Source organism: Cyanistes caeruleus, chromosome 5 (assembly GCF_971803275.1).
Source record: "Cyanistes caeruleus chromosome 5, bCyaCae1.hap1.1, whole genome shotgun sequence".
NCBI lineage: Eukaryota > Metazoa > Chordata > Aves > Passeriformes > Paridae > Cyanistes > Cyanistes caeruleus.
In genome coordinates this window covers 56,797,196-56,814,988 of record NC_141705.1, presented here as the reverse complement: position 1 = coordinate 56,814,988, position 17,793 = coordinate 56,797,196, and the positions used below count along the sequence as shown (strand labels likewise).

At 42.9% G+C, this 17,793-nt stretch overlaps 1 protein-coding gene across 7 annotated transcripts in view; it reads right to left on the bottom strand.

The window, feature by feature from the left end:
• LOC111928825 (ALF transcription elongation factor 1) overlaps positions 1-17,793 on the bottom strand; it is a 75,614-nt gene that overhangs the window by 35,764 nt on the left and 22,057 nt on the right. For all 7 annotated transcript variants that reach the window (XM_023926263.2, XM_023926265.2, XM_086889301.1 and 4 more), the window contains 2 exons: positions 17,030-17,150; positions 15,523-16,521 (listed from right to left, as the gene is read on the bottom strand). In XM_023926263.2, coding sequence (XP_023782031.2) covers positions 15,523-16,521; positions 17,030-17,150 — 1,120 coding nt within the window. The remainder of the gene's footprint in view (positions 1-15,522; positions 16,522-17,029; positions 17,151-17,793) is intronic.

Genomic DNA, 17,793 nt, shown 5'->3' with positions numbered 1-17,793 from the left:
GCACCTCCAAACATCACTTGCAAAACGCTGATGGTCAAGGTCAAGCACAATCGTGAAACATCCAGAATTGTTGGCTTGCTAGATTTAGTTTGGTTTTCTAGACCCAGTGTTCCCATACAAACTGATGTTATGCTTCAATAGCAGCTAGTTCCTGCAGCAATAATACTAATTTAATTACTGATAATATTAATAAGAATACTGATTTAAAAGTAAAAAAGGGAAAACAGTCACTGAAGGTTTCATTACTACTTTGATCATGAACTGCACAGGACTTCAGGCCAAAATAATTTCAAACATCTACACAAATGTAAGAAGCCCTAGAAGTTACTTCAGGAATTAGTCTGACTTTACAACAACAGGCATGCAGAAATGCACAGGTGCACATACCCACAAAAGAAGAGAGGCAGCTCTTAATTTAGAAAACAATTTAAAATCTGTGCAGGCACTCAATTCCCACTGCATAGCAAGAGTGTGAGGAAACTCTCAGAAATACTTCCACGTTCTCTCCTCACGAGCAGTTCCAAAATCCACACACTTTCATGAACACATAGCTCTGCTGATGCCCCGAGCCTTGCACTGCTCTGTTAGGGAATTAATGAGGAAATCAAGACAATAAACTAAAAAACAAACCCAAACCAAATTGCCTAAGGAACCACCAGGCACAAAAGAGATGCCCCACTGGCTATGATAATGAAGATTGGGTTAGAGAGATTCTAAGGTTATTTATTTTTTAAAAGATATTCCATTAAAAATTACAGCACATATTTTCATCCCACCCTGTCACATGTGCCAAGTGGAGCTGAAGGACCGTATGGCTCTCATGTGTGGAAGTAGGGGGCTGAAGCTTTCTCCCTGGTCTTTAAATAGCTTGCCTCATCAGGAGGCTGTGGCAGAGTAGTTTCAAGCAAGATGTCAAAAAAATCACCTCCCCGAGAGAGTTGGCCATGCATTATTTCAGAAGCCACTGTGCGACACCACTGAGATGTGTGGGCTCAAACAAGGCCAGCGGCAGTCAGAGCACACAGAGTGTGCAAAGATGAGGATGGAAGGTCTGGAAGCAGACATTAACTGGAACGGATACAGGCTGCCTCTCAGGCAAGCGTTAAGGCATCGCAGACCTTTCTGTTCCTTCTCATCTCAGTAATTTCCACCCAACTGCTTATCCCTGCTACTTGCAAGCCTCTGCTGTCACATCCCATTTGGAGCTGCCCCCTGACATCCTGTGCATAAACAAGCCCCTTGTTTCTCCATCTCCATCGTAAGTGAAACTGGTGCTGCAGGTACCCAGGCAGTGTAGGAGAGGAACAGCACACATGGGTTACCTGGTATCTCCTCCTAATTAAAACTGAAATGTGTGTGTGTACAGCTCCAGTATGCCAGCTATTGCTCTGATCTCAGGCTGAGTTATTAGCACCAACAAAACCCAAGCGAGAAATGCAGCAACAATGAGAAAAGCCAATTATGAGTTCCATGTCCTTCATTCTGCTGTCAGGTTTCCTTTGTTTCCTAATGAGAGCTCTGCCCCTGCAACTATCAGCAGAGAAGGTTTCCAGCTCTCATGCTAAAAAAACCCAAACAAACAAAACAATCACATTTTCAGCTGCTTCTCATTTAACACTATGCTTCATAATACTTGAATAGCAATATCTGTTTTTAAATTTATTTTTTCATGTCAACTGCACAGTCATTGCCACTTGAACACCATGAAGATCACAAAACTGCACACATCACTATGTGAAGGCTTAGTTTGAAAACAACAGGCAAGACAAAAATCAGACTGAAACCTACCATCCTGTCCTTACTTCACCCATCTGTGCTCAGTCAGCCAGAGCAAGAGGAGATCTTGCATATTAGATATCCTCTCCTCCTTGCACACAAGTCACGCTAGCGATAGCAAGCCAACTTACTCTCCAAAGCAATTTCCCACCTGTGTTTTTATGCCGTTAAAAATCCATCCTCTCTGTGCTAAAGACAGATGTGAGATGGACACACACAGGGCACATTTCCAATATGACCCAGCCAACAAGAGATGAGGTGTATTTTAACCAAGCCTCTACTAATCCTGATGATGGATGCAATAATGTTCTGCCATGTATTGAAAGAGGCTGCCAAAACTTGAAGCTCAAACTGTATTGTGGATCAACACAAATACATAAACATAAAAATTCATAAAGGCTTTCACACACCATCTTGAGAAACACCAGACACCAAGCAGATTCTCTGCCAAGGCTATTTAAACATTCCATATCACAGAACGTAAGCCCTGCAAGTATTTTCATTTTACAAATCTGTAGCACCTTTTATATAATACCAAATATTTGCATAACGTGAAAATAATAATTTAAAAACTTTTATGAAGTGGGTATTTATATTATGAAAAAAACACAAAACCTTCCATGCAATCAATGTATGCTTTACTACCAGCAAATTTTCTTTTCCCTAGAAAGCACACAAAGTCCATGTACAACACTGTATTTTCCCATCTGCACTAACCTAGTCCATGGCCTTGTATTCCCTGAACTATCGATCAGGGGTATTTTAATTGCTTGTACCTAAGTGGATTGGAAACAATAGAAAACAGCTTGGTTTTGAAGCACATCCTGGTGAAACTTAGTAACTACAACAGCTCCCTGGGGCATAAAACCACACTTTCATTTCCAGCCCAAAGGCTCTATCAGCACCCAACTCTCATAACAAAACACAACTTTCTCAGGTCTGGCTGAGCCACTTGGGTGAACCTGGGAAAACATGCTGTTGCAGCTGCTGCAATAAAAAACACCCTGCAAACCACTTGAGAAGTGACTACACAGGGGAAAAAAGAATGAAAAGCAAACAAAACCATCAAAGTTGTGTCAAGTAAGAGAGATGCAGGCATATAGTAAACACAAGATTGTCTTCTGATTTCTTTCATGTTAAGAAATTGTAGGGATTTGGGTATTAGTTTCCTTTTTAAAGTTCAGGCAAAAAGTATTAATGTTTTTAAAAGGAAAAAGGTGGAGCTTGAGCTAAAGTCTACAAGTGTAACTGCGCTGCTGCCTGTGAGCTTTGGATTAAGTCAATAACAAATCAGGCTAAAGTGTGTGCAAACACTACAAATCAAACTGTACTTTAAGGACGAGACCATCCCTTCCTTGACTTCACACTTCCCTCATATACAAGTGTGGGAATACTTGCATATATTTAGGTTTTCCTTGGTGCTATTTTTCTATTAAGCTCAAAAACATTTCAGAAATATACAGCCAAATGGGACTTTCATTAGTGTCATGAAACCTTTATAGACATTTGTTTAAAAATCTCAAATCACACGGAGCTCAGTATGTCCCTTAATGACTGACTTCATAAACTATGGCTACAGATTTTAAAGGAAATTTTATTACAGGGAATATTGTTTGAGGTTTCATTACTACTGTAAAATAACATAGAGGTACTATTTGGCAGCAGAGTCCCTCTAACAGCAGCTTGAGCTGTTCCATGAAATTCAGGAAGCTGCTGTCACAAAACTACAAATCCGTGAGAAGGGAAGGCAATTTTCTCAGCAGACTGCCCAAGATTAGGATTAATTTTCACAGGAGAAATTACCTCAAGACACATCACTTTTGGCACAGAAGAAGAAAACTCACTCCATTTCAACAAAAACACGACAACCACAACAACTCCCCCCCCACCCAAACATAAGGTATAATACAAAAGGGGAAAAAAAGAAAATTAAACACAAAGAAAATTGAAATAGCTGAAATTTTATAAAAGCCTTATATCAGATTCTCTTTGTGGAAAGCAGTAACAAGGTAGCACACACTGCAGCAGAAATACATGTTTGGGGATGCACTTATTTGAGTTTTGTGCCAGCTTCAGGTAGCTAGATGGGTGAGGTAAGCTATGGAGAATGAGCAGAAACAAGCAAAACATCCTGGATCTCCTCTCTCACCAACCTAGTTCTTCAACCTAATCAAGTGAGACTGGAATAATTCCAGCAAATCAAAGCACAGCTAAAGTAGATCTGCTTGACACTGCTTCCAGTGTTAAGTTTCACTCCTCTAGTTCATGAAAAACAAACCTATTTATGATTTTTGCTATATGCACACTAAAACAATGCAAAGACATCACAGAAATGTACAGAAGGATTCTGACTTATCCAGCCAAAGTCTTCAAAATTACACTATAAATGCATTTATTTTCTCATTTCTGTTTATGCTGCTTGCTTGAAGTCACAAGACTTCATTGTAGCTACATCTACAGTCTCAGAGGCCACAGGAACCTTCTAAAATAATTTCTCTGGGTGCTCTTTCAGGTCCTCTGTGGGTACCAGGGTTTCACCAGCACCTATAGCCAATATCCAAGCTCCAGCCAAAACCAGTGCCCATAGCCAAGTTCCCCGTGGACAGTTCCACACGCACACTTAACTCATTTGACTCCACTCCTCTCTTTTCCAAGGCAACACCAAAGTTATTCCACTAAAAAAAAATGCCACACCACCTTCTCTTCTGCTTCTGCCCACACCTCAACTCAGCAGCCTAGCTCCAAGCGAAGACAGCAGCTCCAGCCTGTCACCGCCCTCGTCATAGGTTTGAAAACAAATCAAACCATTCTCATGAGCTTTCTTCAGCTGACACTGGATGATCCTGGCAATTTAAGCATTTTACATCAAAATACTCAGCAAACAATGGTTGTACTGTCCTGTTCCTGCGTGGGTGCCTGCAGGAAATAAAACATTCTTTAAAGATTTTACACGCTTTTCTAACCCTGAGATGGATTATTTTGCTCAATCTAAAAATAAATACACGGGCCTCCTTGTGTTCAAACGTGTAAGAAAAACAAATTGCTGTTTTGTCTTTCTTTGACTAAAGTAGCCAAGGGGGTTGTGTCCTGGGGGAACAGACTGTTGGTATGTTTTAATGAAGGATTCCTTACAAATCCTGAGCTGCTGAAAAAAAAATTGTGCCTCTCTTATTAGCCTCCATCTAATAATAATATAACTGAAATCCAAACAGAGTAAGCATGGAAGTTAAGTGTAGCACTGCCATGCAGACGAGGACTCCAGCCACAGATGATTACCTCTCTAGTAAATTGCTCTGCACAAAGAACCTCCACACAAGAGCAGTTCTCCACTGCAATGACCATCTGTACAGTAGGTCTCAAAAATCTGATCCCTTGATTCCACAAAACTTTCTTACCTACTGTCCCCTTAAAGTCTCTCCAATAAGTATTTTTTAATACTTCTTAAGGTGAATCTGTAAGTATTTTGCTCATAAAATGCTGAAGCTGTGTCCCCTTGTTCCCTGCAGAACGAAAACATGATTGTCTTTAGATGCAAGCATTTGAGTGGGAGCAGCAAGCCACTGTTTCAGGTGTTTTCTCATTTTCAGTACCAACTCATTGTAATTTATGCTCATAGACATATTTTTACAGTATTTTGAGTAGCCTGACTCTAGCCTACTCCAGAAAAAAGCTGGTCACTGCAGCTGAAACAACAAAAGAAAATAGTAACTATGTTTGTTAAGACCATCAAGGCACTTGGGGCTTTGGTGGTGAGAGGCATCCTGTGGTTCTAGAGACCACCTCAGATAATTAACTGCTCCTATCTCTTAGAAATGGTTTCCTTTTCCAAAGACCACTTTCCCTTTGGAAAACAAGTCAAGTTAGATATATGATGGCAGTGGTGGCACTTGGTGCACCTCCTCTTAATGACTCAGTAAGCAAGACTTGGAGATGCAGGCTCCCCCAGCTGTTTGAAAGCACCCTCGGCACCTCCCTACATTACCAACACTGCCAATAAAAGTTTGGGAAACAAAACAAATTGAAGAGGCAGGCTGGAGCCTGGAGCTGCATCACCAGTCCCATGCCAGCTCCTGGTACAGCTCTGTGCTGCTGCTTGGGACAGACCACACAACCTGGAGGGGAGCTAAAAGGCATCAGTCCCCAGGGCATCAAAGGAGAAGGCAAGTGGGAGGGACACAAAGGGATGCTTTATCTAAGGACAGTATTCCCAACGGAAAAAAGAGAACGCATGTGTTGAAAGGACAGGAGTTGTATCTCTCTCACTGAGAAAATGAAGTTCTTAACTCAGAAAGAGCCTACATGCTATTTTTAAACCTTAATGGAAATGGAAGAAATATCTTTAAATTCTTCCAAACCAAGGAACTTAACCTGCGGGGACAAAAATAGCAGGATATCCTTTTGCTTGCAAAGGCAACTATCACTATTGTTTTATAACTGAACTAAATGCAAAAATACCTATTTCTAGATTTTATGTTTTGTGGTTAGAACAGCAAGGTGCCTTATTATTATCACCAGTATCATGTCTACACAGATAAAAGTTAGCCTCCTCAAGACAAATATTGGACAAGACTTTTGGAAGCTCCCTATCTTGATAGAGACAATGGGAAACCAAAGCAAGTCCTGTCCACCAGTTACCTGGCCACTCTTGTATGCTAAATGGTAACTGAAAGTAGCTTAACTTGAAAGCAGCTTAACTTATACTTTCAGCTGAAAAAGCAGTGTCTGAGGTTGACACAGTCTGCTCCCAGGAGATGTTTATTATTACTCATCTGAGCATATGCAGACACTTTCATCCTCTCCTCAGCAAACAGCTCTGTGCGCTCAGCAAAAAGCTTACAGCACCCTGAGCTTGTTTGCCAGGTGGGAACAGAGGCCAGACCTGGACAAAGCCTTCCAGAACCTTCTTTGCTTATGCTGTGCCTAGAATAAACAGTCCACAATATTTAAAATCCGTATATAGAAGACACTTGCCTTTGTCATGTCTCAAAATATAAGGTTCCTTAGAGACATTTCTATCGTTCCCTAAACTCTGCCATAAAGACTGCAGACGGTGTTCCCCAAGTCCCAGAAATTCTTTATGGCCAGGCTTACACACTGCAGAGCTGTCACACGCAATTTTTATCTGCAGCCAAGCGAAGCAGAAGGTGCTGAGCTAACGTACCTGGCTGGCATTTGGGAAGTGATCCTTGTCAGTCAGGTGTAATAGGAAGGCTACAGGCCATGAGCCTCCCAGGCTCAAAAAAGCTATCAGAAAACAAAGCAATGCTCAGAGGATGGGAGAGGGTCACTTCACTGTTTCTTTCCTTTTCTGTATAATCTAGAGGGAAGAAATGGCTTATTTGATTATTTAACATTCTGTCTGAATGGCTTGTAATTAAAACCCAAACAAGGAGAGATGACTACAAGAAGTACCAAGACACCAACAAACCTCTGCCTAAGGAAAAGCTTTCTCCATCTGATGCATCCTAGGGACAGCAAACTGGAGAAGACTACAGACATTTACAGATATTCCCTATCACTGTTTCACTGCCCATAATTTCCTTCATACATAATTGCTCAAATGATGCCAATGTTTGTGTAAAAAGTTCCCAAGAACCAATGGCAAAATACTCAAATCATTTAAAATACCTCAGGGATGTGAGCAGGCAGGTTCCTAATTTGTAGCCATGATGGATAGGCTAAACACCTTTACATACTGTGACTTTATGTCCTCTCAGACAATCTATCTACATTGTAAAAGTTTCACATGCAATCCTTAGACTCCTGAAAGCTGGACAAGCATTTCCCTACATGTGCCCCACAGAAGGCTCCGAGGAAATGTCTAAGGGAAGGGTAGGACATACCCAAGGGGTTACTGCTACCATAGCAAAGAGAAAAATAAATACCAAACTGCTTCTCCTCTTGTTTTCTTTGTGGAAAAATGTGCAATATTATTGTGGTAACATCAATACTGTATCGGCAAAGAGGGGCAGGAGTGGAGCTGACCTGCACCAAGGAGGCAAGGGATGTCCCCAGCACTGGTAAAGCACAGACAGCATTCCTTCAGCACACCCAGACAAGGATTAGCAAAGCAAAGCTGCAAAGAGACAAGCAACGTGACAGCACAAGAGCACCTTCAGTAAAATGCCTCCTTCAAGTGAAAATATTCAGGCTGAATATACCACACCTTTTACATTTAGAGAACAGATGGTGTCCAGCCAAGTCTGAATTACAACTTGGTCTGAACAGCAGTGAGCTAGCTGACAGGCTGATGAAAGAAACCAAAGCATTCCTTGTATGAGGAGTAGGTTGGTAGGATCTGGATCTAACATAACCTCATCTCCTGTTGCACGAATTCACCCTACATCTTCCCAAACCTTTACCAATCATCATAAGCCACTGCTATTCAAAACACAACATGCATAAGTCATGTTTAAACAAACTAATGTTCTTAAAACAAGTTAAAAATATATAAGCTGTAGAAGAAATAGATACCACAGTGTTAATAAGGGATCATTCCACACATTGTTTATTTTACAACAAACTTGTCAAATGCCCAGTCACTCTGCCAGTGTGCTCGTTCTACAGACACAGAAACATACTTGTAAACACATACAGCAGTTAACCTTAAAAATCATGGAGAAGTGCTAACTCACTTCTCCCCTTGGGGGTGCTTTCAATTCAATAGTGTATTAAAACAAATACTTGAATTTAGGCTCTAATTCAAGACAAATTCTCTTAAAATTATGCTAATACAGAGGCTGAATTCTTTCATCTTACAAGAAAAGGAAAAAAAAATATTGCTTTGTTGTTATTTTGTTATATTAATATTGCTATTCTTTTTAACTTCAAGCAGTGGAAAAGATCTGAAAACTTTAAGTAGGTTTTCTGGTGTTTTTCCAATGGTCAGTTTTTCCTTTTGACTTAAGCCAGCCAAGATAACATCTCTGACTGTGGCATAACCCAAGCTACACGGTAGTCTCTTGAATAGCAAAAGTTACTATTTGTCTTCAAAGGAAAGTGCACACTTGAACAAGTCACCCAAACTGGAGTTTCTGTAAGTAATATGAGTTTAGGTCAAGTTTCATAATTGGTTAAAAATTAGTCTGCAAGCCAAGTACTATTGAGCTGTATTTCCTTAGCAGCCAAAGCAAACATCACCCTTGTTCCTTCCTCCTTTGACTCCAGAAAAGCTCCATGTGAAGAATAGGCTGAAAGGCCAAAGCAGTTGAATTCAATATCCTGGAAAGGGGGGACTCATAGAAGGCTGTAGAGTCTTTTATTAGATGAAGGTGGCTGTGGGGAAGGGAGGGCACAGAGGACACTTCCCAGCATCCAGCCCTTGTTGGGTCTGAAACAAGCACAGAGTGATGTCAGCTGCAGTTCGTATCTCCGTGGTTGGGTACATGCAAAGGAAGCTGGACTGATGGCAGAGCCTCTTTGGGAATGCACCCAGACTTTTTGCTTGGAGCACAATGGACTGCCAAGATCATGTCTCCTACTATTTGCTACCCCTGGCTGAATGCAAAAAAAAGCATCTCAATATCTAATGACATTTATGAACCATTTGGTCAATGGAACAAATTGGCAGGAAAATGTAACACTGCTAAAGCAGTTTGGAGGAGAAATTGGTGTGTCAAAAAGGAGGAGAACAAAAAGTTAGGAGTATCACCTTTTGCAACAGGGAATTAAAATATTCTGCTGGCTTAAAACAATAAAGCACTATTTTATTGCCTAAGCAATAAATGCTCATCATTACGAAGATAAAAACTGGCATCTAAAGCATGGGAGGGAGAAGGATGTTAAAGATAATTCAGACAGCAACATTGTTAGACATCAGAGAAAATGAAAAATGACATCTCATACTTCAAAGCACAGAATAATGACACAAGGAAACAAGAGAGGCGTAACTTCTATAAAAACGGACTACACTGAGTAGTGTGCTGGGGCAGGAACAACACTCATTTCAGAAGTTACCAATTGCTGTAGTCAGATTTTGGTGGGCTCTGGCAATCTCATGCCCTACCCAGGACCACTGGGAAGCCTTTCTCCATGCAGGACTGTTCCAGCTCATACAGACAGCAGGCAAACTCTTCTCCCCTTGATGCTGCTGCTCACTGAAAGCCAGAGGGCTGAGCAATGCCTCAGTGAGGCGCGCCTTCCTGCTGCAGCACCCACATGGGGAAAGAGCACTGCAATCAATGCTCAGGAAGCAAAAGCAATACCACCAGACTTGTCCTAACCCACATCACAGTGCTGATCCATGTTCCTATGGAGCACTCTTAAGCTGCAAAATGCCATTTCCAATGAAGCTCACTGGTAGTCATTAAAAAAAAATCCCACAAAGTAAGAAATACCACACAAAACACATGCTAAACATTTCCCTACACTCAAACAAAGCAAAGAAACAGATCAAAGTCCAGGAGGTGCTCAAAGTAGCATTAGGAGAGTGTTAATGTGATGACCGACATAGGAAGATAGATCTTGTGTTTCATTCCTGAAAACACATCCCTTGAAAAAGGCACAAGGAGTCTACAGCCAAAATAATTCAGAGGCTTGAAACAAGCAGATTCACTCTCTGAGGAAATACCTCCAGTGGCATTTGGGACCACCAAAGCAAAGACCTCCAGGCTGGCACTTACCTATAGAAGTACTGTTCGGCCAGGGAGGAGCACAACCACACACAGTGTTTCAAGACTTGCCTTGTTTATAAGCTTTTTTATCTTTCAGTAACTAGAGAAGTTAACTCCATCCACATGAGGCAGCCTGCAATTATTACAAGACTCACTGAAAATATCCCCCTCTCCCTGCCAGCCCATCCTTCAGCAACCTGCTCCCAGTCAGATAGGAAAGGCAGACCCAGACACAGCCTCCACCGGACTTCACGGGGCTGGATGTCTGCCTGGGTTCTACCTCGTCCCACTGCAGCCAACTGCTGACCCCACCCTGGCACCGGCTGTGTGCTGCACTTACCTCTGTGAACATGTCTTACTGCCTTCCCACATGGCAGGGCAGATTTCCTGTTTTCATACATTGCCTTGTCAGCCCTAATCAGTGTCAATAGGTTATGGTGTCTTTTGTGCTGGCGGCGTCAACCCTGACAGGAAAGAACTTTTAATCTCTTCCCTCACACCGAGCCATGAGAAGCTGCAGGCACTCCCAGGCATAACTCCCTTGGCTCCTCTCCGAAAAATTCTCTCAAGCACTCGGTTGCTTAGCAATATTTGCCTTCCCCCTGTACGGTTCAAATTGGCAACATCTGTCCCTTTGGCACTTTCCACTTGTGCAAGAAACGGTGCGGAGAGTTTCAGAAATCTACAGAGAGGTTGGTGGAGAATGATTCATGTGAGCCATCAGAGCTGCTTTGGCATTTTATTGCTGGTTTATTTCCAGCCTGGATAGAAAGTGTGGCTTTTACCAAAGGAGATGCACACAAGGGAAAATCCTCTTTTGCATCCAGTGGGACTCGCCTACTAAATCAAATACAAGTAGCTTTTTTTGTTTACATAACTACACCCGCATGCTCTGGCTTGGTTTAGCTGAAAAAACCCAAACAAAATACAGCACTGACATATAATTCTTTCCTGTCACCTGGGATTGTGGGAACTGCAACTGTGACTTCTCCTAAGATAATGCATGCTCATCAAGTGAGAGAAAACAAGAGAAGCCAAAATGTGTTTATGCATTTCAAAATGCAAAAGTGGTGTGCAATCCTGACCTCATAATCGGTAGCCAAACCCCCAAACTGCCTGTGATCCATGCAGGCATCCCAAGGAGAAGCGATCAAGGTCATTGCCTCTGGATGTACCTGCAATCCAGCGAACGAGGGGAAGAAGAAATTAAAATAATGTAAGAACATAAAAAGTACCAACTGTTTTCACTTCTGAGAGCCAAAAGGGAATATGGAGAAGACCCAAGTGAAAGGCTTTGTCTTTGGGCACTTGGTATTACAATAAGCAGCAGAGAATCCCACAGTAAAACTTCCTCTGGCTGCAATTAATTTCGGCCCACACCACAGTGCCAGAGAGTTGTGAGAAAGGCCTTGGATGGCACAGCTTTGGGTATCTACATGCAAAGTTGTTAGTTCTCACATGCAAGGTGTATCTCAAAAATGAGATAGCTCAGTTTCAGCTCTTATGGTGAGGCTGGAGTTTACTTTTTTTGCCTTTAAAAATTTTCTTACTCAAAACAGTCAGAAAAAGTAACAATTCTCATTCATGTTTGATCTGCTTCTTTAGAAGTCACCAGCAACAAGACAAATAGACACAATGCCTGTGGGGAAGCATGTAAACCCTTCTTTAATAATCTAAGGTACTTCTGATTATAAACAGGGCAGCAGAGAAGTAACACCTTGTTACCTGTCTTGGTGCAAAGAAAATAAAATGGTCAAAAAAAAGGAATAAAAGGGGTGAGGGAAAAAAACCCCAAACAAAACATGATCTCCCTTCTATTCAATAAATGAGAAATACATAAAAGATTGGTAGAAAGATGACAATAGCTTAATGCTAACTACTGTGTATTCATTACATAAGGCCAATAGCGTCACATACATCTTTAAAGATTTTCATTTTGAAAGGATGCAGAATTAAAACAATATATTTTTTTCTACTTTACAGGGTTCACCTGTCTGGCAATTCCTACCAGTATAAAAAACTCAGGTGCCATGAAGAGAAGCCCAGTGAAAAGTTATCTATCTAGAACTGACTTTTTATATTTGCCATCCAAACATCTTATTAATTACAATTTACTATATAACACCTGTGTTTCAATTGGTGGCCATTGATAAATGTTTACTGAGGAAAACACACTTAACACATCTGGGCTGCTCCATTGTTGCCTTGTTGTTCAGGGGCTCTAAACTGGCTGCTTCCCTATTTGCTTCCCAGTTCACAGGCAGGAGAGCTCGATGAAGCTGCATTACACAAGGTCAAAGGAGCTATGCCCTAACACACACAAAATTTTTTGGGTAAACAAAGCCAAATCCTCAATGGGCATCAAGGGCCGTACATTCCTCCATACACTATGCCCTTAATAATGCTTGAGGATTTATAAACACTCTCCCTTCAAAACAGCCTGACTGCTTCTTCCCCTGCTGTCAAGCCGATTCCCTTTCACACATCACAGTCTGTGTCAATGGAGGCAATACAAGGGTCTTTGTTGGTGCTGCAGCTCTCCTAAGGATAGGGAGAGAGAGAATGGCATTAAAAGCATCTTTGTTTAGGTGCTGGGGAAGAGGTAAAACCTGGCACATGAAGAGAAGGGATACATCCAAGCTTCTTCATGTGTGCTATATTTTTAAGCCTTCTCACAACAAATTTGGAAAGATGCCTGAAAGGGACAGTGATGACATTTGAAAGTGCAGGCTTTGATTTGGGGAAGAGGGGAAAGAGCTGTTCAGTGTCTCTGTGAAAGCAAAGTGAGTCACTGCACTGTTATCCACTGTGGATTCATTTATTCTGCAGTGAAACTGTGTGCCTATCTGGCCTGAAAGGCTGAACTTTTCAGAGTTGCCATAAGCAGAAGCTGCCAATAATGAATTCACAGCTGCAGGTGAAACACGCCTTAGAAATTCAATTAAACAAAACACATGTTGAGGAAATGGCTTTCCTAAGTTACGTCGAGGGAGATCATAGGAAAAACTGTATTTTGCATGTGGCTGTTCAGTAAACTGGGGCCAAAGAGTTCAGGGAAGAAGTGGGAAAAACAGCAGAGTTTCTGCTAGTCTAGACCTACTCACTGTCAGGGTCATTGCAAGGCAGGAGCCCCTCCCTGTAGCTCCTGTTCCACCAAGAACTAAAGAGAGGGACAACCTTTCAGCCAGCAGATCCCCTGTCAGCCTCTCTTGTACAGTACATCCAGCACACATATCCAAGGGTGTCACCTCACTGTGTCTTCTTCTCCCTCCAGGCCCCAGCCCTGGAGGGCTCTATTATCAAACAGATGTTCATCACTGAGACCAAACAGAAGTAAGCAAATGTGACCATGACAAGACTGAAAAAAGCAGAAATCAAAGTAATGTATTTTTCACTAGAACTTACAGAGCCATTATCCAAAATGCCTGTATTCCTCCCTGCCTATGCACAGAAAACAAACAGGGGCCACAGCCTAAAGATCCCTACTGCAAAGCAGTATCATTCAGCATATTCACAAAAAAGGTTCCTCTATCAGCTTCAAAATGGACTAAGCATGACTTGTACAGGAACTTTTTTTATTATCTTCCATTCCCTTTTTATTGTGTTCTTTGCCATAGATGAAACAGAGCATGAGCAATGCTACTCCTGCACTGGCAAACTGTAGGATTTTCATGGGCATTTGCACTCAGACTCATGTGCTCAACAGAAAGCACTGGCAACTGTAGGATTTTCATGGGCATTTGCACTCAGACTCATGTGCTCAACAGAAAGTGAGAAAAATGTTTCATTCAGCACACAGCATCATAGCTAATGCTGCCCTATCAAAAGTCATACTAAACCAAGTTACATGAGATGACAGAAAAAGTATGGGGATGGGAAAAGAGATAAGACAATAATGCAGATGAGACAATAAGATAATGTAGAAGGTGATGCCCTGCACTGCTTTATTTCTCTCCCAGGAGTAAAATCTGGTTAAGCAAATAAGGTAATGTGGACCTCAGTGAACTTCCTGTTTTCAGGTGTGATGTGCAATGCTAAACCTACTTGGTAGCAAATAAAGTCTCTCAGCATGAAAGTAATTTCACAACTTCTCAACAATGTCATTTTGACAGTTTCCTCTCATTTCCCACAAGATACTGCCTACAGCCATTTGCAGCTGATCCACACCCTTTTCCATGGAAAACAGACTGCACCCACACTCTTCCTTTTCATTACAAAGGTGGCAAAATACAATTTGAAACAATCTCCATAGCTCCCCTTGCCCAGCTGCCTTAGGACCATGGGATTCTACACCCCATAGGGCATAGCAATAACCTCAGGGCTGAAGGATGAGCACAGTAAATCTCCGAAAAGTACCAGGGGATCAAGTGCCTTTTTGCTCACAGGAGGCCAAGCCAAGCGGCAGGCAGAGTCAGCGTGCTGGTCCCTTGGCACAGCTGAACCTGGGCTTCAAAGGGCACAGGAAAAGGAGCTGCATTTGCTGAACAACACATGTACAATGCTGCTCCTCCTCTCCCACTGCTTTACCAGTCAGGGCTTCTGCCTCCATCCCACATGACAAATCAGAGAGGTGGATGGGTCAGCAAAAACAGATGGAGTACAACAAGGAAACTTGCAGTATCAAGTCATGCTTTCCTGTGGATCTACAGTGAGATTTAACAAACGTAGAGAGGAGAATCCTGTTGTGTTCGCAGTCCCTTATCACAAAGCCCAGGTGACCACAGAATCCACCGCATTGCTGGCTGTCCAGCAGTATTCAGTGAGGATCTGGGGCCTCCACCCACTATCACTCTGTGTCCTGACACTGCATCAACACTTGATCTTCTCATTATATCATTTCCCCCTTATTTTCAACAAGCCTTAGAAGAAAACAAAAATTATGGGCACAGAGGCAGGCTTGAACCACAGAACCTACTGCAGCCTCACTGAGAAAACAACAGAAAAATCACCAAAGTGTCACATCCTCACCATTCAAAGCTCTCTCACACCCAGGTCAAGCTCAAAATGCACCTTCTGAACAGGGTAACACACAGACAGTCATCACTACTTCTGGAAGTCACTGCTGTTTGATGACCAGTTCTCCCACAGCCAAACTTACCCTGCTCGAACAGACATCCCAAAAAGTTGCACTCACCTCTATGGGCTCAGACGAGGTTTCAAATTTGGATAGTTCTGCCTTGGCTTTCGCCTTCAAATCTAAGAGATCTTCATCGGTCTCTTCCGTGGGCTCAGAAGGGGTTTCTAACTTGGATAGCTCAGCTTTAACTTTTGCCTTCAAATCTGAGACATCTTCATTGGGTCCTTCATGGTATTCCTCCAGGAGAGGTTTGAGCTCCAGGGATTCAAATGGTGCCTGATCTTGGCCATCCATGGGTCTGACATAGGCAGTTGGTTTCTGCTGCATTGCACTGGCTTTTGATGTCAAAGAAGGGGGGAAAGTCTGAGAGGAAGGCTGAGTGGTGCTGGTCAAGGTAACGGCTGGGCTGTCCCGACTTTCCTTCTCCTGCGATCCTGTCACTAAGTCCTGCAATGATTTGGTTTGACTGTAGGTTGACCCATGACTTTTGCTGCTGTTCTGTGACCTGGAATTGATGTGCTGGCTGGAATGTAGAGGTGACAGGGGTGCCACGGGAGAAGACAACAAACACGGCAGGAACGGGGAAAGCGCCAGAGGGGAGGCCTGCAGGCCATGAGCGTGACCTTCCCCGCTCCCAGGCTTGTCATTTTGGCTGTGGGGAAAACCTGCCTGAGTGTCCTGGCCATCACGGCCGTGCTCCTGACCGTGGCTCCGAGCGCTGGGTAAGCTGCGGCTCTTGCTGTGCAAACCTGAAGCTGGTTCTGTTCCTGACTGTGCCTTGTGGCAGTGAGTGGAGTGGCTTGGAGGACGAGGGGGTACAACCATGGGTCCCACGGGTGGACGGCGGGTCGGATGCTGGAATGAAGACGGCAATGTACGGATGGCCTTCTCAGGGAAGTATGGGCGATCAGGCTGTCTGGGGGGAAACAGAGGGGCAACACTCTTTGGAATCCCTATAAGGTTTTGACAAGATTTGTTGCTCATGAACTCCTTGACCTCCTCATAATTGCCCAGCATGTTCTGAATTCGGCTTGACAACTCATCTTCTTTATTAGTCTGCAACAGAAGAACAAAGAGGTGGACATTTAAAAAGCCCCCCAAGAGACCCAGCTCAGGAAGAGACATTCTTCAGGATCTTAACTTAATCACCACATACACACACACTCACTACCATGAGTGAAGTCAGGCAAGCTCATCTTGATCCTGCAAATCTCTCAAAAGCAGATGGGACCACTCAAGCCACTATCAGCTATTCCAAGCCAAGCTTGGTGCATCTGCAGCCTCCAGGAGTGCTAACATCAGATTCATTTGTTACACCCACAGATGCAGGCAGACAGGTAGCCAAGCTGCTCCTGAGCACTCTCCCTCAAACAACAGCCCAAAGTCCATACTGCTCTTGCACAACCAACAGAGATTCACACACGTACTCTGAGGAATTGAAATTAAGCATATAAATAAATTTGTATTTATCGTGCTCAAGTCTGCTACACCCTATGCAGAGCCACAGCCTCTCCTCTTCCACCCCAACCCTCTTTCCTCCCTCTCCCACACCCTGTATCATTACCTTGTAGGGTTCTGCAAAGAGGGGAGTCTTCTCAGAGAACTGTTTTTTGTCTTCCAGAGCCTCCTGACTCCGTCTCTCTTTCTCTCGAATCCGCAGCAAGTTTCTGTCCTCATTGCACAAGCTTTAGGAAGGAGAGAAAGGAGGGATGATTAACACTGTACACCAGTGTTATCAAAAGTATCTACTTGGCACAGAAACCCTGGTTTCAGACAAGGGCATAGATCCAGAATGAAAGTAATTTGAAATCCATGAGATGGTTACAGCTGACAAATCAGTTACATCAAGGATTTGCTGCACAACACAGTAACGTGGCACACAAGATACATGCATCCTTCTCACTCCAGATAACATCCTTCAAGAACAGTGGGAAGGAAAAAGCTCTCCATCCATTTCATTGTGAAACAAATTCAAGAGCAGTCAGTGGGGTGACAAGCACACCAGCTGGCAAATCCATTTGCAACAATAAGTGTGAAAAACTACCATTCTTGTTCTTCAGACTGCCACCCCAACTCTTCACCATTCTTCAGGAGTAAATGAGAATGCATTATTTTGAAGGTGCTGCCACTTGAAAAGAAAGAATTTTGCCTACTTGGCAAAAAACAAGGCAATGCCACATGGCAGTAAACAGGCTTGAAATCTGCTCACCAGGAAACCCATGCAGCTGCATTTAAAGCAATCACCCAAACGTTTTTAGAAAGGTCTCGGAAACTCAGAAGACACCAGGTCAAATCCCCCTGTTCCTCCTCAACCACTCATCTGCATGC